Source organism: Eucalyptus grandis, chromosome 8 (assembly GCF_016545825.1).
Source record: "Eucalyptus grandis isolate ANBG69807.140 chromosome 8, ASM1654582v1, whole genome shotgun sequence".
In the NCBI taxonomy this organism is placed as follows: domain Eukaryota; kingdom Viridiplantae; phylum Streptophyta; class Magnoliopsida; order Myrtales; family Myrtaceae; genus Eucalyptus; species Eucalyptus grandis.
In genome coordinates, this window is record NC_052619.1 from 3,463,187 (window position 1) to 3,489,812 (window position 26,626).

At 37.6% G+C, this 26,626-nt stretch overlaps 1 protein-coding gene across 1 annotated transcript; it reads left to right on the forward strand.

Moving 5' to 3' along the window:
- Positions 1-30: 30 nt before the first annotated feature.
- On the forward strand, positions 31-22,970 carry LOC104456261 (isoleucine--tRNA ligase, cytoplasmic). Its single transcript, XM_039299246.1, has 28 exons — positions 31-528; positions 1,196-1,349; positions 1,770-1,835; positions 2,032-2,175; positions 2,867-3,081; positions 3,206-3,371; positions 4,701-4,814; positions 5,411-5,508; positions 6,511-6,589; positions 7,224-7,382; positions 7,858-7,947; positions 10,075-10,208; positions 10,536-10,695; positions 10,833-10,916; positions 11,042-11,254; positions 15,134-15,259; positions 16,200-16,337; positions 16,922-17,025; positions 17,143-17,206; positions 17,943-18,031; positions 18,113-18,254; positions 19,260-19,323; positions 19,408-19,475; positions 19,704-19,826; positions 20,388-20,453; positions 21,239-21,350; positions 21,832-21,923; positions 22,707-22,970. The coding sequence occupies exons 1-28, from the start codon at positions 149-151 to the stop codon at positions 22,806-22,808; spliced, it is 3,546 nt and encodes a 1,181-aa protein (XP_039155180.1). The 5' UTR covers positions 31-148; the 3' UTR covers positions 22,809-22,970.
- Positions 22,971-26,626: the final 3,656 nt, after the last annotated feature.

Below are 26,626 nucleotides of genomic sequence, written 5' to 3' on the forward strand. Positions count from 1 at the left end.
TCTAAAACCTCATTTTCCCCTCAAAACCGCTTCTTCCCCACGCACGCCGTCTCTCTCTCTCCCCTTCTCTTTCTACGCCGTCTTCCGCCGCCATTCTCCGGTCGCCGCCGCCGCATTTTCTCTCTCTTCCTTCCTCCCCTCCGCCGCCATGGACGACGTCGCCGAGGGGAAGGACTTCTCGTTCCCCGGCCAGGAGGAGCGGATCCTCCAGTTCTGGTCCGACATCAAGGCCTTCGACACCCAGCTCGAGCGCACCAAGGACCTCCCCGAGTACGTCTTCTACGACGGCCCTCCCTTCGCCACGGGGCTCCCGCACTACGGCCACATCCTCACCGGCACCATCAAGGACGTCGTGACCCGGTACCAGGCCATGCGCGGCCACCACGTGACGCGGCGCTTCGGCTGGGACTGCCACGGCCTCCCCGTGGAGAGGGAGATCGATAAGAAGCTGGGGATCAACAAGAAGGAGGACGTGCTTGCGCTCGGCATCGATAAGTACAACGAGGAGTGCCGGAGTGTTGTCACCAGGTGCCTTTTTTTTTTTTTTTTTTTTTTTTTTTGGTTCTTCCGTTCATTTCTAGTAGTGCTTGTTGGGGATTATCTGGAGAAAAGAAAGTCTGTTGGTGGATATGGAAGCGGCAGTATTCATTAGTGCAAGTTCAGGTCAGGCATTGCTATGGATAGCGAAGGGAGTACACCAGGCAAAACAGAATTTATCTCCTTTTGGTGGTTGCTTTTCGCGGAAATTTGTGCAGGTGTTTGCGACTCGAGAGTTTGCTAATTAGGGATTTCGCATCTGAGGCATGCTAGTGATATCGTTTGTCGAGAAAGAATACGTTTATTAACCAGTTTTTAAGTTTTGTTCCCTTTGTCTGTATTTGATTTGTAATTGGAAGTATTTTGAGCTTCTGGTGTAGCTGCTCAAGAGCTGCATTCATGACCACAATATCCTGATTTGTTTGAGGCTGGTGGGATTTGACTGCTGTAGTGTGTTCTTTTTCTCCTGTAGTTAATTCATCTGGTACAAAATTCGGAGACTGCCTTCTGTATGAATTTCTATGCTTGAATACGTTTAATCATTCTTGTATTATGTGTCTTCTTATCTCATTATATTATCTGAATTTATGGTGAAGGATTAGAGCAAATTAGTGTAAAAAATGGCAAAGCATGTATTTAAAATTAAATCCTTTCTCAGGTATGTTGAGGAATGGGAGAAGATTATCACTCGAACGGGGCGGTGGATTGACTTCCAGAACGATTATAAAACTATGGACTTGAACTTCATGGAGAGTGTCTGGTGGGTTTTTGCTAAGCTCTATGAGAAAGACCTCGTGTATAAAGGTTTCAAGGTTGGTTATTTGGAATTTTTCTGATTTGTTTTGTGCCTTGTTAGAGTATTGGCGCCTAGACTACTGAATTTCTATCAGAAAAATGCACCAGCTCCATTTTATCACATGCTGTCATTACTCTTATGAATACAACAGTTTACGTATCTTTACTGTAGAGCTCTTGCTGATGTTGTCGATGCATGGCTCATAATTTGACATCTGAACTTGTCATTGCATAAACTTTTGAGTTCTTCTCAAGTTTTGAAATTTGAATTTCTTTTTCTCTGGATGAACTTTTAACTTCATTTCACATTGACAAAGAGAATAGTCTCTCGAGTCGAATTTGTATTTTTAGAAATTCTTTTTTTCCCTGATTGATGTACTAATCTTGTTATTAGATTGTAACATCCTTATTTTGTGGCTTTAAAATTCTTTTGGCAGGTCATGCCATACAGCACTGGTCTGAAGACGCCCCTATCAAATTTTGAAGCCGGTGAAAACTATAAGGTACCTGAGAGTCTTACTTTGTCTTCTGGTAATCTTTGTCCACCATTTCGTCATTTTCAGATGTCAGCCCTCAATCGATATGGTGCATTTTTTAGGCCCCTCAATGTATGATTGGTGAATTTCATCGGAATTTTGTTATATTAATTGCACATGCTTATTTCCTTTTTTCTTCCTTTTCATTTGTTTGTAAGAACAGGAGATATCTGATCCTGAGATCATGGTGACTTTCCCAATAGTGGGGGACCCACACGAGGCTGCTTTTGTTGCATGGACAACAACCCCATGGACTCTTCCCAGTAATCTTGCACTTTGTGTTAACTCAAACTTTACCTATGTCAAGGTGCGTGGTTTGACTTATGTGCTGAGCTCATTTGATATGTTAGAATTTCGAAATGGGAAGTGCAGATGGCTGCTTGTAAGACACATTATCCATGGTTGATTAAGAAATCATCTGGTAGCTGATGATGACTTCTCATAAACTAATACTATTAGTCTATAGGTAATATTGTTGGTGAATTCGTCATTGGCAATAACAGCTTCTGCCTGCAAGGGCAGAGGACAGAACCTGCACAGGTTCCTTTCACTTGTGAATTCTACCCCAATGTGTTGCTGATGTAGATGTTGAGTCCTGAAAATTGTGAGCCCCATTCTGATTGAAATTAAAAATGAAACTAGTCAATACCTTGAGGTGTCATGCATAAAAGTTCCGAAAAAGCATGCTTAGGCTTCTTAAGCCTCAGGTTAAGAGTTGTGGGGATCTGAGGTAGCCATAGAAATGAGATTAAGGGAACTAAATGTTATGATTGGAGTTGTCATCTTGTTTGTGACCCATCAAGCTGTTAGTTTTAACATTTTTTTCTCTTGTCCTTCTCTTGTTATTTTATTTGGTTTGCCTATTGCTGTGAGCTATCTTTCTGTGGCCTCACTTTCCTTGCTTTGTAATTGACTATTGTTGTTGGCCCTTGAAGGAAAAATTGTATCTAGATGTGATGATAATCTGGTAACAATCTCACTTTAACATGAGAATGCAGGTTCGAAACAAGTATTCAGGAAAGATATATGTGGTTGCTGAATCAAGGTTATCTGCCCTTCCCAGTGAATCTCAAAAACAAAAGACGACCAATGGGCCTATTGATGAATCAAAGAAGTCAAACCCTAAGAGTAAGGGGTCTGGAAATAAAAAGACTGAAGATTTGGCCTATGAAATCTTAGAGAAGTTCTCGGGAGCTTCCCTCGTGGGAATGAAGTGAGAACTCTTGTTTATCTTTCTTGCTCCACTGTTAGCTAGAGTGTTGCTAGTTTCAAATTTTTTTGGCCGCCTTTTGAAATCATTACCAGTGTTGATGTCCTCTTGGACATGGCTGCTGCAGATATAAACCATTGTTCAATTACTTCATGGAGTTCGCAGATGCTGCTTTTAGAGTTATTGCAGACAACTATGTCACTGATGACAGTGGTACAGGAATTGTTCACAGTGCTCCTGCATTTGGAGAAGACGATTATCGTGTTTGCCTCGAAAATCAAATAATCAATAAGGTCTGAATAAGGTTTCTAACTGTAGTTTCTTATTTGATTTGTTTGGTTTTTCATTGTGTCCAGTGAGCTTGTGGACTATGTAGGCCTGGACTAGGTTACTAGCATTTTTTAATAGCTGCAAGGAATTGCTGTATTTATTAGATAAGGGCTAAATCTTCTTGTCTTGTTTCCATTTAAAGGTCAATAGTATAGTCTGGAACAGTTGGGCTACAATTGAGATAACAAGCATTTTGTATATTTTCTGCTTATCCCTGATCTAATGCTGCAATTTAGTATTTCTTCACAATCTAAAAAAGTCAGATTCTTGTCAGCTAGCTCTCGTAAGGAGCGTAGTGAAAAGCTTCTAATTAGGCTCTCCTGTTATCTGATTGTTTATTCATTTGGGTAGTTTGTAGTAATAGAGCTTGGCAGCTGGTTATTTCATGGTAAACAATGTAGCTGATACTGCCTCAGGATTTAGAGTGTAAGAGAGGGTGAAATCGCTGTTCATTTTTCCTGTGTAGAAAGATGGAGCAGAGAGCTTGGTTTGTTTCCATGTTTTTAAAGGTTTTCCTTTTGGATTTCCTCTTAACTCAGACAACTCCTTTCTGAGATCTGTTGGCTGGAACTTTTTTATGGTCATGTTCCTGGCACTGGAGACAGTTATAATCAGATTTAGCTAGTTATTTCATGGTAAGCAATTTAGCAGTAACTAAAAAAAAAAAAAGAGGCAAGAACTTACGGTAAAATTTGAGTTATAAAGTAAAATTTTGGACAGTTATGAAATCAACATACAAAGAGAGTAGTTGTTCTAATTATTTTTGTTTGAACGCCATGATGCCTGTAATAGTGAAGTATTAGCATGTTTATGACGTTCCCTTTGCTTAAGTAACTTGGTACTACTGTTTGATTATGATGATTGATTGATTTGTACAGGCACTTTTCAGTATATTGCTATTTATCATTTCTTGTATTTTTTATGAAAGTGAATCTAGCTGCTCTCATCATGTTGAACAGCAGGTTGGACTGAAGATTAAGTGCTTCACTGGTCTTTTGAATTGGCTCCTTTTTGGTACATTGATTGTGCCATTGATCATGTACTCTGATTATTCTCTCACCCCTTCACTTGTCTTGTTTGTCATGCTATGATTTGCTTTCCTAATCTTCATTAGGATTGGTATAGATGCAGTATTTCTAGCCTTCCCTCTCCTCATATTGATAGTCTAGTCATTGCTTATGATGCTTGTTGGCAGCTCTGAATTTTTTACTTTGGAGCTCAGATAGTTTTATTCCCCACCTATCCTTTTCTCATGTCACTATATATGCTTGTTATGTTTTTTTGTTCTATAGGGAGAGAACCTGATTGTAGCAGTTGATGATGATGGTTGCTTTACTAGTAAAATTACCGACTTTAGTGGGCGCTATGTCAAGGATGCAGATAAAGATATTATTCAAGCAGTGAAGGTAAAATTTGCTTGGACAATAATTGTCTTCCATTAAATATGGCTGAGGGATGTGTTTCATTGAATTTTACCTTGAATTATAACTATAAGCTGATATGGCTTGTTCTATTGCTACTACTTTTAAGTGGCACTTTCTTCCCTTAACTTGGGCTTTATAAAGTTGACATTCCACTATAGTTGTCCTTCGTGTCTGAAGTATCAAACCATAAGATAGGATTAAGGACCATAAAATCCTACAAATTGCGAAAAAGTACATGTGAGTCATAGAAAGTACGTGTGAGTCATAGATTGTTATTTTTCTGTTGAGATTGAGTGATTATGCTTTGGGTAGGTTTGCACTTCTCTAAGTACAATATGAAATTTCAAAATGGAAAAGTTAGCAGACTAAAATATACTAGATCTCTATGGAAATTTACTAGGTCCATACTAATCCTGTGATTTTATCAATTTGGATCGCATTCCTTTCTTACCACATAGATTCTACTTCAGAGCTGGATTGATTTTAAGGTTTTGGAGCTGTGGAACCCCATTGTTGATCGTGATATTAACAACCATACCTAAAATGTTGCATGTTTTTGTCTTTTATTTTTGTTGCAGGCCATGGGCAGACTAGTCAAATCTGGAAGCTTCACTCATTCTTATCCTTATTGTTATAGATCTCAAACCCCTCTGATATATCGAGCAGTCCCAAGCTGGTAAGTCATACTTCTTAGCAGCCTTGTTTTTTCAACCACATCTCTTTCCTGGGCTGTCTAGTCATTCTAAGCTTTCCGTGGCTAAGGATGAGTACAATCCTTTATGGATTGTGTTTTGAGGCATGGATTCTTCATGGAACCTTTTGTGAAATTCTGAGGTTGAAGTTGCTATTCGGTTTGCTTTGTTAATAATAGGGATGAATTATAAATAGAAGGAAAGTACTTCATGAAGTCATATAATAGTTTAATGCTTTTTATCATTCTCCAAGTTGCATGTAGGTTCCCATGAGCATGTTAATTATTTTGCTCTGTCCTTTTTGAAATGTTTGAGGTGGAACTTGTTTTATGTTCACTTCTCTTGTCTGCATTTCATCATGGGGCTAGTCTGGGCTCGACACTTCACTCACGTGTCAGATTATGCGTTTAGCTTCTCAGGTGCGAGTTGAAAAGTCCAAAATCAAAATTGTCGAGCTGTTGGCTTCTTTAATTTCTTTTCGGAAGGAGAGGAGGAGGGAGAAGGAAAAGAAGGGGGAGGGATTATTCTCTAGATTCCTCATTTGTTTTGTTAGGAGAAGGTTGTTAAGTGCATCTATACAATGCATGCATATATAAAAACTTATTGTAATTGATTGTCCGCTTGATACCTGTCAAAATTGTGTCCATTTGAATTGAAGCCTTGATGTTTGCCATAATCATGAGTTGGAGCAAATCCATAGTTAGATGCTCTTCAAGGCTATATACATTTTAACTATGCCATTCTTTCCCAGATGAGAAATTTCTTGTAGTCTCATTTTATACATTGGCTCTTCATTTATCCATCTTGCTGCTTGCAGTGCTTCTGGTTGTGGTCTGATTAGCTTCGCTGGCTCATTGGTTGAATGTTTTCATTTAAGTACTTGAGTTGTAGATGTAAATTAGATCTTTGATGTGTATTTGGAGAATTTATGTTGCGCATTCAACTTTTGCTGCCCTTACTGGGTTTTGCTGCTTCATTTCCTCTAGGTTCGTCCGGGTTGAGAATGTGAAGGAGCAGCTTTTAGAGAATAACAAACAGACTTACTGGGTTCCCGATTATGTGAAGGTTTGACAGATTACATTTGGCATTTTGGGATTTCTTGTTACTGATAAAAGAAAAAAAATACATACTTGATTTTTTTATTTATTTTTTTTTTTGCGGATTTTAGCATGTATATGTGTTGATTATGTGGGTAGAGGTTTCAAGAAGTTGATTAAGGCTTTCTAAAAATGGGTATTGATCCTTTTGACATTTGAAATGGACATCTAGGGTTTCCAAATACAGGTATCTTTTTGACATTTGAAATGGACATCTAGGGTTTCCAAATATGGGTATCGATCTTTTGACATTTGAAAGGGACTTTGTGCCTATGGAGCTAGCCTTACTGAAAAATGGTTGGTATGAGTTTCCCATTACCATTGAATTCCCTGACTACTAGCATTTGATGAGGGACACATGGCCTAAGTGACTTAGCTTTGATTTGAAGTCTAAAGTAGGAAAGTCTTACGAAAAGTTGGTTGCTTTTGATGTTTCTGGGGTTCCTTATGCTATCGATCTTAGCTTTAATGAGCTAAGTATCCTAATATATCATATTCGTGGGCCGAACAGATTAAATACCTGGAATAGTAGATGCCTCTGATTTTTTTTTTGAGTGCATGCATCACTGTGGATGTGTCTTAATTTTTCTATTTTATTGCAGGAAAAACGATTTCATAATTGGCTGGAAAATGCAAGGGATTGGGCTGTCAGTCGAAGCAGGTTTTGGGGCACCCCTCTACCAATTTGGATTAGTGAGGATGGCCAGGAAATCATTGTCATGGACTCTATCGACAAACTTGAAAAGCTTTCTGGCGCCAAGGTTCTTTCTCTCTTGGTTTTACTGTTGACCTGATGGTTTGTTCTTGTAGTTAGGCTCCCTCAAAGGTCCTTTTTTAGTATTCATGTATCAATTTATTTGCTTGATTTGAGTTTGACCTCTGATGAAATTTATCAAGATGATCTCTAGAAGCCTTAATGACAATATTGGTGAGGAATTGGACTTTCAACAGTATTTTAATTTAAGTGCTCATGAAATATTAGGACTTTGAAGACCCACATAACTCACTCACAAATGTAAAGCATATAGATGGTAGGATATGATATGCCTTTTTGCTTGCAGTACTTGGTTTTGGCCTCTGTATTTGTACATATAATGTATTCATAGACACGTCTGTGCAGTTAGCTTTGCTCTTTGCAAGGTTTGTGCACGTGATCTTCGTATATATACTGGACTCTTTGAGATGGAGAGAGAAAACTATTTGTCATTTATATCATTGTTCTCGCTCTATTTGCAGATTTTCGATCTGCACCGACATAATATTGATCATATAACAATCCCCTCCAGTCGAGGTCCAGAGTTTGGCGTGCTTCGACGTGTACCTGACGTGAGTTAACCAATCCCAATCTGTATTAATAGATTAATATTTGTTTTTATTTCTGTAATTCCCTTAATTTACATTTTTGTTGTTGCATCTCTCTCTCTCTCTTTCTATTTTTTATACATACATACATACATACATATAATATGTATGTATGTATGTATGTTATGTTTAGAGTAATTAAATATTAAACCATGCCTTCATCTAATAGCTTAAGCTTTTAGGATGGTTGGGAGTGGTCCTACCTCAAAATCTCACATGGTATGAGAGCAGGAGCTTCTTTAAATCTTTTCAGGCCCCTATTTGTCTCCTCAATTGTATGTTTCCATGCTTTTAGGCTAAGGCCAAAGTCCAACCTAGTGTTTAGAATAATTAAATATTAAACCATGCCTTCATCTAACAGCTCAAGCTTTAGAATAGTTGGCAGTGGTCCTATCACAAAATCTCATGGTTAATGAAGTGGCATCTGGAATGCCAACCCATTTGCAACATCACACATGGAAAAAGAATCAGATACGTCTAGAATAGCATTTTCTTCAAATCTCATGATCTACATATAGCAAAAGCTTAGAGGTAGGCAAGAAGATTTAACAATTAAGGCACACTTTGATAGTGTCTTGAGGCTCTCCCCAGGCTAATCGAGCAATGATCACTGGCCAAAAGCTAAGAATCCATTAACTTTTACGAAAGGGCCCTCTGTTTTATCAAATTTTTTCCAGTTTCTTTCCCTCCAAATCAACTAAAAAGAGGTCAGAGGGATCAGTTTAAGTCTTTTTTGTCTACTCTTTGCTAATGCATATAGCTAACCAGGCTCTGAGCTCTTTGTGCACTGTCTTCGCTCTTCCCAACTGAACCCTCGCAAACTGACCAAAGTAAAATCCAAAGTATGTCCTTGCCCTTCATAATTGAACATCTTATATGGAAAATTTTCATACTCCTATAAGCCCCTGCGATAGCTTTTGTTGCATTCCTAGGTCTCTGAGCATGCGCTATTCTCTAGTGCGGGTTACTTTGGCCTCTCATGACTAATGCTTTGGTCGGAGCAAACCTTATTGGTGCTCGTTTTCCCTTCTGTGGACAAGATGCATATATGCTTAAGAAGAGTAATTAAGTGCAGCATTTGTAGCTGAGAAACATTTAGTTGATGAGTTTGTGTGGAAGTTCTGAAGACTCGAGCTTATAAAAGAAATTTTGTCTCGATGAAGCATGCGAGGCAATCCATCAATCGTTTTATGAAGATGATGAGTTGTTACCCTGGTGGAAAAATAGGAACAGATGAAAAAGGAATAAAGATTAATGTTCATTAACTGCTGGCATTTTGCAAGTAGTATTATTCCTATGCTAACAAATTCCTGTATTGGAGGAGCAACCTAAAGTTTAAATTTTAATTTTGAGATTTCACATTTCATTACATTGGGTGTAAAAGATCTAGCTTTGATCATGACAGTGCCTTGAACGAAATCATCTAGAAGTTGGAGAATTGTGAGGCATGTGGTTCTGTCAAATATGCCACTGATGGTTTGGGTAGCTTGTGTGAGCAGATTCAAGAAGCTTATGGATCAAGATTGTGGAAATGAATCACAAAGTCTTGATCTGTATCTTAAAACATATCAGCTCTTCTTTTGGGATATGGTAGTTCCATCTTTAGGCAAGATACTGAGGTCCTTGGCTTCTGTTGGACTTGGTTTTCTTGCTTATCCAGACTAGGTAAAATTAAAGACGTGTATAAGCATTGGAGATTATTCTGCATGATTAACTTTTTTTTTTCTTGGAATGATGAATGAAATTTAATCAATAAGTTGCTAAGGGGTACTGCCTCTATAATAGTGGCTTCAAAAGGGATGCTGCTCATATACAAAATCTATGCATGAAGAGACTGTTTCTAACATTTCCAGCAAACTAGATGTATGAAATTGAACTTATCCAATGTTATAGTGTAAAAGAATGTATATAAAGGGAACAGTAATCAAAAGGGAAATGCTTGGTAGTTTCCTTAATGCTGATGTTACACTACATGGAAATAGTTGATTTGACTTTTTGTTTTCTATGGCTAGGGAAGAATCAACTTTTGTGACAGCACAAGAACTTCATGAGCTGTTGTTGTTCTTGCATTGACCTGGGTTGTTTTTTCAGGTTTTCGATTGTTGGTTTGAGAGTGGATCCATGCCTTATGCTTACCTCCATTACCCATTTGAGAATGCTGAACTATTTGAGAAGAATTTTCCTGGGCATTTTGTGGCTGAAGGATTGGATCAAACCCGTGGATGGTGAGGTTCTTACTGTATATGCATTTCCTTATGAGAGACTCTTGAATTTTTGGTTGTATAGATTGTAGCAAAATTGTAACTTCGTTGTTTGGAAAGATTACTTTACACTCCCTCTTGGAGCTGTTAGAATGTGGTGATGTGAACAATGGAACTGATAAAACTGACTTGAAGGCATAATCTGCACAATTTAGTCTATCAAATGGTTCCGGATGGATTTTTCAGAATAATATTCAAATTTAGGGGTTTATTTGCAATTTTTTCTGCTACATGGTTATGTTTGGGAGAGACTTTTGTGCTCAGGCTACATGATATGGCTCTATTTGTCAGGTTTTACACACTTATGGTGTTGGCTACTGCATTATTTGGAAAACCCGCATTTAGGAATCTCATCTGCAATGGACTAGTTCTTGCTGAGGATGGGAAAAAGATGAGCAAGAGCTTAAAAAACTATCCTTCTCCCTTGAATGTTATAAATGATTATGGGGCCGTAAGTTTTCTTTCTCTGAATTCTTTTTATAAGATTGAAATTTGCATCATGTGAAGGACACTATTTAAGTTGGTGCATCATGTGAAGGACACTATTTAAGTTGGGTTTTGTCTCATATCGTGTATACTGTGTCACAGGACGCATTGCGTTTGTACTTAATCAATTCTCCAGTTGTGCGTGCAGAGGTTTTACGGTTCAAGAAGGACGGGGTCTATTGTGTCGTGAGTGCACTGGCTCCACTATGACTATACTTTTGATTTCTGAAGCATGTTTCCTTATCTTAATGATATTTCTAACTCGAGCTTTTTGCCTAATCCTTTTATGCATTATATATTTGTTATATCAGGTCAAGGATGTATTTCTTCCATGGTACAATGCGTATAGATTTCTTGTCCAAAACGCAAAGAGACTTGAGGTTGAGGGGTCTGGACCATTCTTTCCATTTGACCAAGCTGCTCTTCAGAAATCTTCTAATGTACTTGACCAATGGATATACTCAGCCACGCAGAGTCTTGTTCATTTTGTCCGTCAAGAAATGGATGGATATCGACTTTATACGGTCAGTCCTGCTGCTATATTGTGAAATTGCTAATAAATATACATTTGTATAATTGCATTTCTGACTATATTCTGCTGATCAGGGAACTTTTAGAAGCTCATCACTTTAGTTAATCACTACCATTCAAATACAAGATTTGGCTTGGGTGAATGTCGCTTGACTTAAGTGCAGTTAATTCTGTAATGGTTTTTAGTGTTGGTGTTAATAAGCAATTACTGCTGTGGACATAATGCCATCTGCCAATTCTTTAGTAGCATTTAAGTCATGTTGATGTTGTTAATCCGCATGTACTGCCTGTGGAGGAGTTCGTTTTACTCAAGCACTCGCTATATGCTCCCACACGAAGCTCACAATCATATCTAAATTTTTGTTAGTCATCTCTTATTAAAAATAAAATAAAAATTAAAAAACCCCTTAAAATAAAAATATTTCATGGTATAGTCAAGTTCTCTTGGTTCTAACAAAAAACTCAAGCGTGCCATATATTGATGTTCAACGCAGTTGATGCTGCCTTTTTCCCTCTTATGCTCTTTTTGAATTAGACGCATCTTTATTAAGATACTGTCTTGATGTGTTAGGTATATCTGATACCTTGCCTGGAAAATGACTTATTATAGGGGTGGGTTCCCCTTTGCTACTAGTTCAATAAGAGTTTACTTTTTGCCTATCAAAAGGGAAAAATGTATCCCATCAGCATATACTATTCTCTTACTCTTTGTCAAAGTTTCTTTAAGTCAACTTGCGAGTCTCACGGGAAAAAATAGAAGATATAGAACCATTCAACACAGTTTTTTCTTCTGGTTTTGTATTTTCTGTTTTGATTAAAGTAGTTGCATTTTAATTAATGAGCTCATGCTTGGCAATAATAGATTGTGCCTCATTAAAAATTAGCAAGAACGTTTGCCTGCTATGAGTGCATGTTGGTGGCACATCATTATATTGATGACTGACATATTTGTAAAAATGTAAAAAGATAAGTAAACAATTGAAAGGTAATAGTTTACAATAAAGTGAAACTTACAGAAGTTATCCCAAAGGGCAAAATGGTCAATAGTGTGAGAGACCGCTTCTCGAAGCTTTCCCTTAATGGGTAGCATAGACATAAATCATTCTTTTGATGGTTTTTTTTTTCCTGAAAATGGGTTACTTTATTAGTGGTTATTTATGAATTTTTCCTATTAATAAAGAATAAAGCAAGTAAGCTCCCTTGAGTTGTGCTAAGTAACTCATAATGGTCATGACTTATCACAGTTAATGTTAGCTAATAGTCTAGCTAATTTTTAGGAAACTTATAGAGAAGTAGAAAAGAAAAACCATTTGCCAATTCATTCAACTATTAGGGTAAAATCTGAAAACTCAATGGGCTAAATTGATTAAATATACCTTGTCTTTTTTATAAGTATGTGCCACTCATAGTTGCATGCTTTCTTTCTCACCTTCTGCCTTTTGACTTTACTATGCGATAATTAACCTTGTTAACAAACTTCAAAGCTGCAGAAGAGATGATTTCATCAGCTTGAATATAAAACTTGATTAGTACATGTAAGTAAGGTGAGGAATTCAGATTCTACATTTAGTAGGCTTGTTTACTAGTGTTGGTGAACTTGGTGAGGTTTCTTAGTAACTGTAGATTACATAGTTTTTTGTTTTTTTGGGTAAGAACATGATTTCATTACTAGCAAAAGACAAATACCGTCCAACATGCTACAAATCCGTTGAGCCAGATAATATATTCAAATCCCAAACAGAGACACATATAACTTCAGTAGGAATCCAATAAAAAAACACTGGCTGTAGAGACCCATTGATCCCCAGCTTTGCCATTTGATCTGCAAATCGTTTTGCTTTTCTGAAGATGTGGGTGATTTTACACTGAGCTTACAAGTTCCTGTTGGAATTACTTTCATTGCATAGTGCATTAGCAACACATAGCTTTTGTTTCTACTCCAAGTAATTGCACTCCCTTATAACAGCCAACTGAAGGTCCTCTTTTAAGGCCCAAACTTTCAGCAGCTACTGCTGAAGTGTGGCCTACATAGCAAAAAAGCCTGCTACTCATGTTCCTTGGTTATCATGCAATACACCTCCAGCCCCTGCTGCACCTGTCAATCTTTCAACTGCATCGTTAGTATCGAGCTTGTGCTAGCCCTTTCGTCTTCTTCTTTTGTCCCCTATTCTTTTGTGCATCAAAGAATTCAGAAGCTCCAGATAAATAAAAAGAAATGATATCTTTCAAAAGGTAAGTTGATATAAAAAACCACAGCATTACGCCTAAGCCAAAGTGCTCATGGGTTCTTCCACAGAATCTGAGCATTAGCATACCCAACCTGTGTCTTGACATTACCATGTATCCAATCCTAAAACTAAGATCAAAACCATTCTGAAGGGGAGAAAGAGCACCGATGTCAACCCAAATTTTTTTCACACTGTCACATGCTCAGGCATCTCTTCCTACCTATTACACACAGGCCAATAGTGCTAACATTCTTACCTCTTCTTGCCAGAGTGGATCATGTGGCAATGCCATCATGTAGCAATAACAAAATAAAAAATTGAATGCGAGTAACTTCCACTTTCTGCACCCAGTTCCAATCTTCATCCTGCTTTCTCCCAGGATCCATGCGTCCAGCCAATTAATATGCGTCGTTCAAACTAAGCGCCTGTGACTAGATAAACTCCAGTTAAATTTGAGTGTGTCCCCCTTCTTACTGGGACTGCTGATATCACATTCTGAAGCTTGTTAGAATGGGATAAGAGAGTCAGGAAAAGTCCCAAAACTCCTGTAGAAATATCCATCAGTCCTTCACCTTCAACTCCAGATTGTTGACATGCCTATGCCCAGTTACTGGTCCGCCTAAAGGACCCACGCACTGTCCAGTTGTCAAGTAGCACGCTAGTTCCCCCTTCCTCGGTCAACAAATGTTTTAACCCCTTCCTAGAAATGATATCCACTAACTCTAAAGCTCTCCTGACAATGGATCGTTTCTTGCCTTTCTCATAATGTACTTTTTCCTAACAATGTTGGCCCACTTGGCTTTCTTTTCCAAATGCACTCGCCACCTAAACTTACCTAGAAGGACTATGTGTTGGCTCCTGCCTTTGCATGGCCCCAATCCCCCTTCCATCTTACTCTTGGTTATCTTATCCCACCCTCCAAGACATAACTTCCTCTTGCCTGAGTTTTTGAGTTTTTTTCTGAGCCTTCTGAATATCAAACTTGAACTGATGAGCGCCAACACGATTTGTATTGAGAGAAAGGCCTAGGTATTTGCCAAGATATTTACAAGCAGCAATACCAAGAATTCCAGCCATCCACATGCTTAGCACATATTTTTTCATGTGATACATTCCTCCAAATCAAGTCTCTTGTTAGTTGGGTTAAATGATGCTCTTTCAAGTAGAAAATGAACAAAAGTTATTAAAAGTCCTCATGCTTCAGCAAATTCTTAAATTTTCTTCAATCTTATGTACTGGCTGGTTCAGTTCGAGCGAAAGAGTAGTACAGACAGTGTAGTTGACAAGTTACTATAATAATGAGTCTCTTTATCTTTTGACCTTATGTCCACTTGTGCAATGCTGCTGATGATAGCATTTGTATGCATGGATGTATAGCCTACGGAGATCTCATTTTCGCTTTACTGAGATCTATTGGAAGCAGTCACAATAATCAAATTGTACTGAGATGTAGTTTTCTGAGCAACTTCTTAATTGACCAAATTTTCTCCTTTGAATGATGATATTCACCACTGTTCAGTGGAGTCAGAAGCTTGCAATTATTTTATTTAGCCTTCCTAATTTTATATTCAGAGGATATTTGTGCAGAGTTGGTATTCTTGGTCATTGTGATGATTGATGCAGTTGCTCATCCACTCGTTGCAGGTTGTACCGTATCTCTTGAAGTTTCTTGACAACCTGACGAACATTTATGTTCGCTTCAACCGCAAGAGATTAAAAGGTCGTACTGAAGATGAAGACTGCCGCACAGCTCTTTCAATGCTTTACAATGTATGCCCACTATATAGTTTCTGTTCTTTTCTTCATCATTTATTTCTTTTAAACCAACACTAGGATGATATGCCACTTGTGTGACTGAAAAAGTGTAGTTGGACTGGCTGCTTTTCTATTTTAGAGAGCTTTGACAAAAAAAACTTCTCAATACTCAATACAAATTTAGTCTCCAGGGATGTAATTGAGCTGAGCCCAGTCGACACAGTTCACTAAAGCTTGACTCGATCATGCATGGCTTGATACTCGACTTGAGCTCGATGGATCTTGATTACTAGAGCTAGACTTGATTAAGTCATTACTTCACACTTAATTTAATCATTTGGGGAATGCCTCAACTTGATTTACTTTTAAAATTTTGGTTTAAATTCAAGTCAAACTCGAACTTGAGCTTGAGTTCAATTCATCAAAGTAGGATAAAGAAGGTCGGACAAAGTCGCAATATAGGAAATAATCCAAGTCTCATTAAAAAGGGGCTCAAAATGTCCCATCAATAAAGTGAGGGCTTTCCAGACTTTAGAATACTGCAGATTATAAAACTGCGACTGCTCGATCAGGCTTAGGAGCTACTTGAGTTCGAGTATGTTATTTTTAATTTCAATTAAATAGTAAATCTACTCAAACTCAAGAAGAAGCAGGCAGAGTTCAATTAATCTATTCGCTGAGCTTGAGTACCTTGACTTGTTACCCACCTCTTGTAGACTCTCAGACCATCAACTATGGGATGGCAAACAGCTGCACCAATTGCATGCAATCAGATGCTCTTTAGTCTGTATTATGTGACATGCTCATGTTTACTTCCATTTGATGGATGTCTCAGTGGCTTGATAGTCGGTCTATTTTTTCCCTTTTGATGAGGTGTAGTTAGTTTGTGTTTGTATGTAGCTATAACCTATATCAAAGTTTCGCTGTTCTCTAACTTTCATTTTTCACATATCAGGTCCTTTTAACTTCATGCAAAGTAATGGCTCCATTCACACCTTTCTTTACTGAGGTTCTTTACCAAAACATGCGAAAAGTTTGCAAAGGAGCAGAAGAAAGTATCCATTTTTGCAAATTTCCTCAGGAGGAAGGGAAGGTAATGGAGATAGCACTGTCATATGCATATCTTGGATATGCTATTTTTTTCGTTTTTCTTAGCTTAGCCAATCTACTACTAAAAGTAATAAAGGGTGAAGTAACATTGTACTGGTTGTTCTCTATATGTGAGTTATCTTCCTCTGCAGGTAGAAAACGAATAGATAAATCAATTTAATCTGGTTTATGTAGGGTTTTCCCTTGCTTATTTCTTTTATCCTGCATGGAGCTGCATAGACATGTCTATTATTACAGGAATTTAATCGGAATATTGATGTAGTAGAAGCTGTACTTCCAAATTGATTGGGACTTCAAATATCACATGAGAGAATTGCAATTATTTGTTCTAATATTTCTATAATCCTTGCACTGAGCTTTTTGATGTTTGAAAGTATTGTCTCTCTTTCCGTAAAATTCTTCTCTTTATTATTCAAAAAGGCAAAGTATGTGCACATTTGTCCTTGAATCTCACTAGGAGTTAAAATAAACATATATGCTCGATCTTTCATCCCTTTCTGGTGATCTGCCTTTGACATATAATGTAATCATTCTCTTTTAAATTCTTACCCAATCCCTTCATCTCAGCGTGGTGAGCGAATAGAACAAAGTGTCGCAAGAATGAAGACTATAATTGATCTTGCTCGTAATATTCGTGAGCGTCATGGCAAGCCTCTAAAAATGCCACTGAGGTTGGTTTATCACATCATCTCATAAATGATTCTAAGGCTTCTGAACTTTCTCTCACCTTGTTCTACCATATATATTTTAGTTTATTTGACGTTTGCTGTGTTCCTGAGGACATGCAGGGAGATGACAGTGGTCCATTCAGATGCAGACTTTCTTGATGACATAGCAGGAAAACTGAAAGAGGTGAGGAACTGGGCAATGTGATGATCATTTTTTGTCATTGCAAGTAAAATAACAGATCATGCTAATACGCATTTGCCTGGCTAGCCTTCATAGTCTTTTCTCTCTGTTATTTGGATTTGTTTTTCGACATTTGTGAAGTTATAGCCGTCTTGAGAGGTGCTTGAATGTTTTCCACCCTTGTTAGTTATTAGCAATCTCTTCTAAAGGTCTTGGAAAGTTCCCCATCCTTGTTTAATTTGGTTGGTTACAGATTTTGGTTTTAAAATGAGTCAAATTTTCAGGAATGACCTTGTCATGATGTTTCCTTGCTACATTTATCTTTGTGCTTATTTTTGACTTTCTATGTAGCCTTCTTAAAGAGTAAATAAGGAAAATTCTCTTGGAGTGGGATTTTCCCTGTGCCTGTAGGTTTATATGATTGTGTGAAGATTTAGAGTATTTGCAGAAGTGGCTAATATAGGGTCGCTTGGCTTTAAAACAGTGGGTGAGTTTATCACTGCAATGGCTAGTTTCCATAATGGTTATTCGGTTAGCTCTGAGAATAACCTTCATAGTTTTGTGTCATTTTATGATAGACCACTTTACCTGTCTTTGGTTTACTTGGTAACGATATGCTTGCTTGCTCTAATACAGTCGATTTGGAATTGTCTTTTGCTTTAATTCCTGGGTCATGTTTTGCTTCTTAGGGTCTTTATTTTGTTGCTTGATTAATTGATCCCCTTATTTTGACCGGCAGTATTTGCTGGAAGAACTAAATGTAAGGTCTCTTGTCACATCAAAAGATATTTTGACATATGCCACTCTTCGTGCTGAGCCTGATTTCAGGTATGTTGGTAGATATTTTCCTCTAAAGAATGTTAGTCATTTGTGGTTCTGAATGAACATCTTCTTGTTCGTCCTCCGCAGTGGATTAGGAAAGAGGCTTGGAAAGGCTATGGGAATAGTTGCTAAGGAAGTCAAAGCAATGTTGCAGGATGACATTTTGGCTTTTGAAGAATCAGGAGAAGTTACCATTGCTTCACATTGTTTGAAGCGGGAGGATATTAAGGTACACACTTTTATTCCTTGACTCCATTTTTCTCTATTTAATTATTGTAAATTACATTTCTGGCAGTATTGTAGAGGTGGAGATGGATGTAAAGTGGATTTCCTGCATAGATTTGCTTGCCTCAAAGCTAATGTTTGCAGTCATTTGCTGGGGGTTCTGAGATGGGAGATGATGTAAAGTGGACTTATACGAGTTTCTATGGGACTGGGAATACATTGGGTTTGCGAAATTTGCTTAGTTGTATGGTTAGCGGAAGGGAGGAATAGGAAAGTAATCTTGATTTGGTGGCAATGAAAGGGTAAAATCATGTTTGTCACTTGTTGCCTCACCGAACTGTAGCTTTGGCGGCAATAAACCCATGGAGGTGCACTTGGACTTTGCTTGTACCGACAAAAGTTGCCTTCTGTGCCTGGTGAAGCTTTATTGTGGTTGACATTTTTCAGAAGAAAGGAATTATTTAATAGATACTTCTTGTAGGACTGGTGAAGAGATTAGCCATTACTCTTTTCATACAGTCAAGACAAGCCTTTGTTGAATACAGCCTCATTCTTGAAAGTAGCTACTTTGGCCAAGGTGGGGAATGGGAATGGGGCAATGTTTTTTTTTTTTTTTTTTTTTTTTTTAAATTTTTTTTAAATTTTTTTTAAATTTTTTAAATTTTTTTTTTTAATTTTGGGCAGAGGAATGGGGCAATGTCAATATCTTCAAATAGTGGGAAATGGGTTTACAATTCGTTATTTGCATGATTATTCCATAAATGGGTCTACACGTCTTGTCTGTCAAAAAAAGTGGGGCAGTTATTTATCGTTTTGATTGACATTGGATATGAGAATGAAAAATGCATATTGTTTACTGGTGCTTGTTTGTTTAGATTCTGGTGGTGAGGATTTGTTTTTGGTGTTTATTATGGTTTGGAACACTAATAACTGATTGCATTTACTAACATTAATCTTCTACGAACACTAATAACTGATTGCATTTACTAACATTAATCTTCTACTTTAGGTTGTTCGAGTTTTTAAATGTCCTGCTGGCAGGACCGAGAAGGAGATTGATGCGGCTGGGGATGGTATACATTAGTCATGTCCTGATACTTGATCTACCAATTTTGCTGTAGATCTTATCCTTTTGTCTTTTTCACTCTCTTATTCAGGTGATGTTCTGGTCATTCTGGACTTGCGTGCGGATGAGTCATTGTTTGAGGCTGGGGTAGCTCGTGAGGTAAGAAACTATTTTCTCCCTTCATCTGCTCTGCTGTTGATTGGATAGCTTTAGATTGGAACTAGACTTTAATTAGATGGCCGAACAAATATGGACTTGTAGCTTAGCAAGTTAGAAATGGTTTCCACCACATCAGTGAGGGACCTATTAAGTGGACATTGCTTGTCTTCTCTGACCGGCTAAATGGAGAGGGAATATCTGAAGACTGAAACTTTTCCCCTTTTACAGGTGGTTAACAGAATTCAAAAGCTCCGGAAAAAGGTTGGACTTGAGCCAACTGATGTAGTGGAGGTTTACTTTAAGTCATCTGATGAAAATGAATCAGTTCTGCAGCAAGTTCTAAATTCACAGGTATCACTGCTTCCGTGGTTGTCTGATCTGTGCAAGTACTGCTATTATACCAAATCAGGAAACCTGAATAACATCTTGGATAAATGATAAAGTTCATTGAATGTTGCTTTCAAATTTAAGAAGCAGAAAGATCTGGTTAATCCATTTGATGGTGGTTGGGTGTGGATTCATAATTTAATTCTCCAGCTACACTTTGTGAAGTTCTCTGAATCAAATGTCACATTTATGCTGGCCTGGTCAGTACATTTTCGTTCTCAATTTTTTGACTTTTGAGACAAATATGTCAGCCAAGTGCTAATATTTTATTTTGCTCTGGGTCCCAATGGATTTTTGTCAACTGAGTATTCTGTCCATTTTTTTGTAATTGCATGGAAGTTTATTATTTCTTGCGTTTAGATTTCTCATTTTGTTAAATAATCAAGTAAAACTTAGTATTCTCTTAGCAGTAGCAGAGGTTCCCTTTACTTGAATTATTTGTAATGTGAAACTTGATAGTTGAGTCCTAGGATCGCCAGATGAACTGAGCATTGTTTGTTTTTTTTTTTTTTTTTAATTGTGAAGGAATCTTACATCAGGGAGGCAATCGGTTCTCCATTGCTACCTTCTTCTCTGATGCCATCTGATGCTGTAAGTTGATGCTCTTTTACTTGTTTGACACTGTTAATTTTTGTAGGTCTGTACTTTTACTTGTCAAACACTTGAAAGAATCAAATGGATTATCTGGAATTTGATAATGGAACTGTACCAGCACTATGTAGAAACCACTCTGGACAAAGCTCTCAATTACCTTTCTTTGGTGGAGCATAATTGTTGTGAAATCATTGTACTCAGAAGCTGTGCAATTTTATTTAAAATCTTGAGTCAGATGGGAATAAAGCCTACAAGGCTGAGTCTTCACAGTCCAACTGGGACAAAACTGAAATAATTTTGGGAAAAAGATAAGGGTGGTTGGTGATTGCACGTCTTACGGTCTTTTAGTCAGTGTGCTATGGTATTACGTTAAAAATTTTCATTCTATATTATCACTGTTTATTTTCCAGCTGTAGAACATCATTATTTGCTTAAGTTAGATTGGTCATTAGGTTCTCACCAGTGGCCTGCTGAGTGCCTGACTTTGATCATCATATTCACAAGATATGCCCACTAAATTCTCTGAGTTACCTGTTCATGGATATTTTGAAAGAGATCTAGTGGAGAAATAACTTGTGGACCATAATTCTCTGAGTTACCTGTTCATGGATATTTTGAAAGAGATCTAGTGGAGAAATCACCATAATTGATTGCAAGAACTATGGTCAATTGATTATGTATCTTTTTTTTTTTTTTTTTTTTTTTTTTTGGGGTGGGAAGGAATGCAATTGATTATATATCTTATTATTGCTTATCCATGACTATTCTTGTGCAAATAACAGGTCGTCATAGGTGAAGATAGTTTCCGCACTACTGCTAATTTATACATTGCCATCAGTTTGGCCAGACCCATGCTGGTGTGCAAGTCTAATTCTGTACTTGCATTATATGGAGGTCCTCCCTCTCTCCCTCCTCTCTCTCTCTCTCTCTCTCTCTCTCTCATGTACATGTGTGTGAACTCCCAAAAAAGAAAGAAGAAACCATGCACCCACGCACCGACACAAATGCACCCACCAAACATCTGCGAGCCACATATGGCATACTTGCATGAAAGTGTAACGGAGGGAGCCACATACTTCTGCTTTCTCCCAAGCCAGCCATGGACGTATAAACTCAAAAGAACATAGAAATCAAGCAGACTTATGAAATGAACCTCCCTGGAATGAGTGAAGGTGACACATAGAGAGCCACATACTTCGCTTCCCTCTGAGCCAACCATGCATGCATAAACTCATGAAGACTTAGAAATCAAGCAGATTTATCAACGATGAAATGAAGCTCTCTGAAAAATTTTTACTCCCTTCCCCCTCCCCCCCCCCTCTTCCTTCCCTCTTCTCTTCTCCCTCCCTCCGAGATTAACATTCAACAATAACAGGTGACAGAAAAGCTGCCCAAGGTTTGGTGACATATTTGAGGTCAAGGGACAACTTAAATCTAAAAGCTGAGTTTCAACTTGGAAATGGGGAGGTTAGTTCTATCCTAACGTGGTGAACCCATATTGGCACTTTTTCCCTTTTACTGGGATGATGTTTTTTTCATCTTTAAATGAAGATTATCCTTATCCAGGTTTAGATTTCTCACATTCAAAAGAAGCTAATGCAGAGTCAATTACTGTTCCTCTTGTTTTCCATTTTGGGGAATGATGTGTGTGTGTCTATGTGTGTGTGCATGCTTGCAGACTTTTTTGGTTGAAGTCAGAATAGTAATTTGCTAGCCCGACAGGATCACCATGGTTCCAAGTTCCATCTTATTACCTGCTTAGCATAGTTCTTTGAGAGCTCCGGACTTGTGCTGCTTTTATCAATTCTTTGTACCTAAACTCATCTTGCCTTTGTATTTGGAAATTTCTACTTTCTCACTTCGTGTGGTAATTTTGCAATCATTGATGCAAACTCTTTCCCTGAGAACATCTTCCTTTCGGTTGTTTGCCTCAAAGAGCTGCTTCCATTGTGCTGTGATAGGCATCGTTCTTAATTCTAAAGAGGTACATCCATAGGTCTTGAGAAATCCACGCACCAAAAGTTGCAAAGTCACGCGTTTTGGATTCTTGAGCACTTATATTTAACCTACGCATGACTAGTCTCAAGTATTAGAACACAAATCGGATGGAGTTGAAGTTTTATCTGGGGTGACATGCTTTTGCTAAAATTTTGGCGTTTCCTTAATTATTTTGACCCACCAGTCACGGTTATTGACTCTGGGGTGAAAAGTATATGTTCACGTTGATTTCTCTTTCCTAATTTTGTGCAGATTTTGGTTGACTGCATCGAGAATCAGCCTGCTGTGAGGGTGGTATTGGGAGATCATGTATTTTTGACGGTTGGCGATGAATATTTGAGTAACGAATCTTAATTTGATATACTCCCCATAGCTACGATACGGATTTTTGCCAGCATGAGCATTTCTTGCCGGCTGTTATAGTCAAAATGTACCTGACCAACGAGCATTGATTTTGTTAAAAAACATTTGAAGTGTCTCAGTGATGTTGTCTTCTAATTTTTGCAATTTCCTGTTTGTAAGGTCTCCCTCGCTCTCTTTATCCTCTTGAATCTTCACCTCACTTCAATAACGTCGTACGAAGAGAGTGACTAGTTTAATAGCAGAAGAAACAGCTTTAAAGAACTGAAAGTAGAATGGATAAATCTTCAGAGATCACTCTTTGGACCCGATTGGGATGATGTGACATTGATTTACGTCGAGTTTGGCATGATGGAAATAAATGGAATGGAAAAGGTTTTCAATTTCTTTGTTTGGTAATTATAGACAAATAGTTCGAAATGGAGAGAGGAAGGGTGATTCATTTATGTTCAATTTATCTCTTTCAATTTGGATGCTATGAGGTAAGCCTTAGGAAGTTCTTGTAGAGGAAGGAGGGATTCTTAATTGTTACAAGGATGGAACGGAATGCGATTTCTGCAAATTAAGTTTTCAATTCATTAATAGACTTGTGTTCAATTATATAAAGGAAAAATTCCAAATAATGGTATGAAATGTATTATTTTTTCTAGAAAGGGTCAGAGTGGATATTGTTCCAAGTAACAAGTAAAGGGCTGAAGTATTTTATTTTCTTAATAAAGATTTGAAGTGGAATTAGTTTTAAATAAGGACAACTTTTGGGTGGGTTAAGGGTATTTTTGTCCTTTTATCTTGTTTGACTTTTTTTTTTTTTTTTTTTTTTTTTGTGGTTTTCTCTTCGTCTTGGCCATTGACGATGCCTAAAGAGGGTTGGGTGAGCTCGCCTCACCTCATCCTAACTAAGGCCACCCTCACTAGTAGTCGGCGAGGGATGGCCTTGCCTCGATGAGGCCACCCTTGAAAGCTACAAACAAGGCTAGCCCTCGCTAGATTTGGGAGAGGGTCGCCTGGCTAGCCTTAGGCGAGTCCGGTCCTCACCAAATCTAAGCGAGAAAATGAAGGTGCTTTAGATTTATGTTTGGAATTTTTCTTAAATAAATACCAAGTATATTTGAATTAATAACTATCAAGTATTTAGTTAAAAAAATAAATATCATTTAACCTTTTGATATTTTAAATAATTTAATTGTTGAGGACATTTAACGATCAAGTATTTTATCAGATTTGTTTAGTTAATATCACTATAATTGTAAATAAGCCGTAAAGTTATAAGTGGTCAAACCTACTATAATATCTATGATCTCTCAATTTCGTAGATCGTATGTTTGTTGTTATTATTAGGTTAACTCATTTTCTAAAAGATTAATAAACATAATTTACGGTAGCAATTGTTTGTTGAGTTATACAAATTAGTTGTCCTTTTTCTTTTCTTGCTTAAATTTTATTTTGAGGGGCTTTGGGGATATAAAATTGGAAACTTTATGTATTTAACTCAGAAGAGATGTGAGATTTATTATGTGCACAAAACTTCTGTTCATGCGATGACCTTCCCGGACTTGTTCCTCCACTACCAGATGTTGGGAGGCATAAAAATCGGAGCAGGGAAGAGTAGTAAGAGGTTCAAACCCAAAGATAAAATGGAGGAGACTTCATATCTGTGAAACAAACCAACACGAAGTCGCCATATGTCCTGCCATCCAACTCCATTGCCCAGGTTTTGATGCACAAGAACCAGCCTCTCAACATGTGGGAGTCTTGGTAACCCTCGGTCAGAATTACGAAGTCTTCCGTCGAAAATCCAAAGATGGAAGACTTCCAAGTCTCAGTAACTCTCGGTTGGAATTTCAAAGTCTTCCTTCAAAAATCCAAAGATGGAAGACTTCCAAGTCTTCTTTTTTTAGTAGACTTTTACAGTTTTTTCTTACCCTTCATTTACTCAATATAGAACATTCAAAGATAAAGACTTCCATGCAATGATTGCTAGGTCCTCTGTCAACGACACAATGACTACACTGAGAGACACTTCAATTACGATAGTGATGTAAATCTTGTAAACTATACACCTTGGCATATCCAAGATTATATGTGCTCCACATAGTTTTTTTTTTTTAAGTCAATTAGGATCTTTTCAATGATCATATCAACGTTCTTTTTCAGCGTGACTGTCACTTGAAATACAAATAACTTTTGCAATTATCGAGATTGATATAATTTATGAATAGTTTTGTCAAACTTAAAAACATAATAGGGTTTTCTCAACACCATGAAACCTTGCTCTCAAGCCTCATGTTAGCTTGTTTTGTAGTCTTCACATACCGCTAAAATTTGTCATTGATTCACAATTTATGCTTTACTCTTTGCTAGTCAACAAGTTGAGTTCGCTCCGTCCATTTATGATCTTTTTTTTTTTTTTTAAAGTCTTTCTCTCTCCCCCTCTTCCCCCCTCTCTCTGATCCACTTTACCACCATAGATCCTATGACCATAATCACTTGCCGTCCAAACTTAGGAACTTTTATCCTTATTTGTAGAAGTTTTGAGTCCACTAAAAGTTGTGGACCAGAATTAAATGACTCCAAACCACATGATTGACGTCTCAAATGAGGACCATTTTAGCCTACAATTTGTAGTGTGAGTGCGCTTTTGGACAATCACCCTCTTATGAATAAGAGGTTTACCAAGGTTAGGTACCTCCGCGCTTGTTTTCAACCACCACATTACACGCTCTCTTCATGTGGATGATATGATGCATGCAAAGAGACCAAATAAGAACCGAAAAGGTATATGGACTTCGAAACTAACAAGACACCTTCCTTGATTAGACTTCTTGAGTTTTTTCTTATTCTTTGTTTACGCAATGTAGAAAATCCAAAGATGGGGGATTTTCAAGTCTCTTTCCTTGAGTAAACTTCTTCAATTTTTTCTTACCATTTAATTACTCAAAGTGGAACATTCAAAGGTATAGACAGTTCATGATCTAGCTAGTTTTTTCCAATGAGAATCTTCTCTGAGATTTGTTTCCTTAACCTCTTGCATTTTTATTATTTATATCTTCATCTTCAACATCTTTGAGACCTTGCAAGAACTTGATATGATTTCCCTTCGTGATATTTGCTATATTTCGTAACGTTGACATAAACATAATTGAACAATTGGCTGCCATTTAACCTTGCTCTCAAGCCTCAAGTCTTGCTTAGCTCTCTTCACACATTGCTAGAACTTATCATTCACTCAAAAGTTACGCTTACTCTTTGCCAATTCATGATCTTTGCTAGAAAGTTTTATTCTTATTTGCAGAAGTTTTGAGTCTACTAAAATTTATGATTGGAATAAAATGACTCAAAACTAGTATCAAAACCACATGATTGATGACTCAAATGAGAACAATTTTAGATTATTATCCATAGCGTGAATGCAATTTTGGACAATTGTGCGCTTATGAGCTTATGAGCTGAGGCTTACCGAGGTCAAGTACTCCCATGGTTGTTTTCAACCCACCACATTGCATGCTCTCTTCATGTGGATGATATGATGCCCACAAAAAGAGACTGAATAAGAATCGAAAAAGGATGTGAAGTTTGAAACTAACAAGTCACCTTCCTCGATTAGACTTCTTGTGTTTTTTCTAACTCTTTGTTTGCTCAATGTAGAAAATCCAAATATGGAAGACTTTCAGGTCTCCTTCCTTGGATTAGACTTCTCAAGTTTTTCTCTCCCTCCATTTACTCAATGGAGATCATGCAACTGATTAATTTGTTTTATGTGCAGGTCGGGATTATAAATACCCACCCACCCACGCATCCACACACACACACAC

What these genes read in the sequence shown, in the direction of transcription:
- LOC104456261 (XM_039299246.1), top strand. Translation starts at nt 149, where the DNA reads ATGGACGACGTCGCCGAGGGGAAGGACTTCTCGTTCCCCGGCCAGGAG. An exon ending in ATGGATATCGACTTTATACG is followed by an intron (nt 11,255 to 15,133) that starts GTCAGTCCTGCT and finishes CACTCGTTGCAG; the next exon opens with GTTGTACCGTATCTCTTGAA. An exon ending in TGTACTTGCATTATATGGAG is followed by an intron (nt 21,351 to 21,831) that starts GTCCTCCCTCTC and finishes CAACAATAACAG; the next exon opens with GTGACAGAAAAGCTGCCCAA.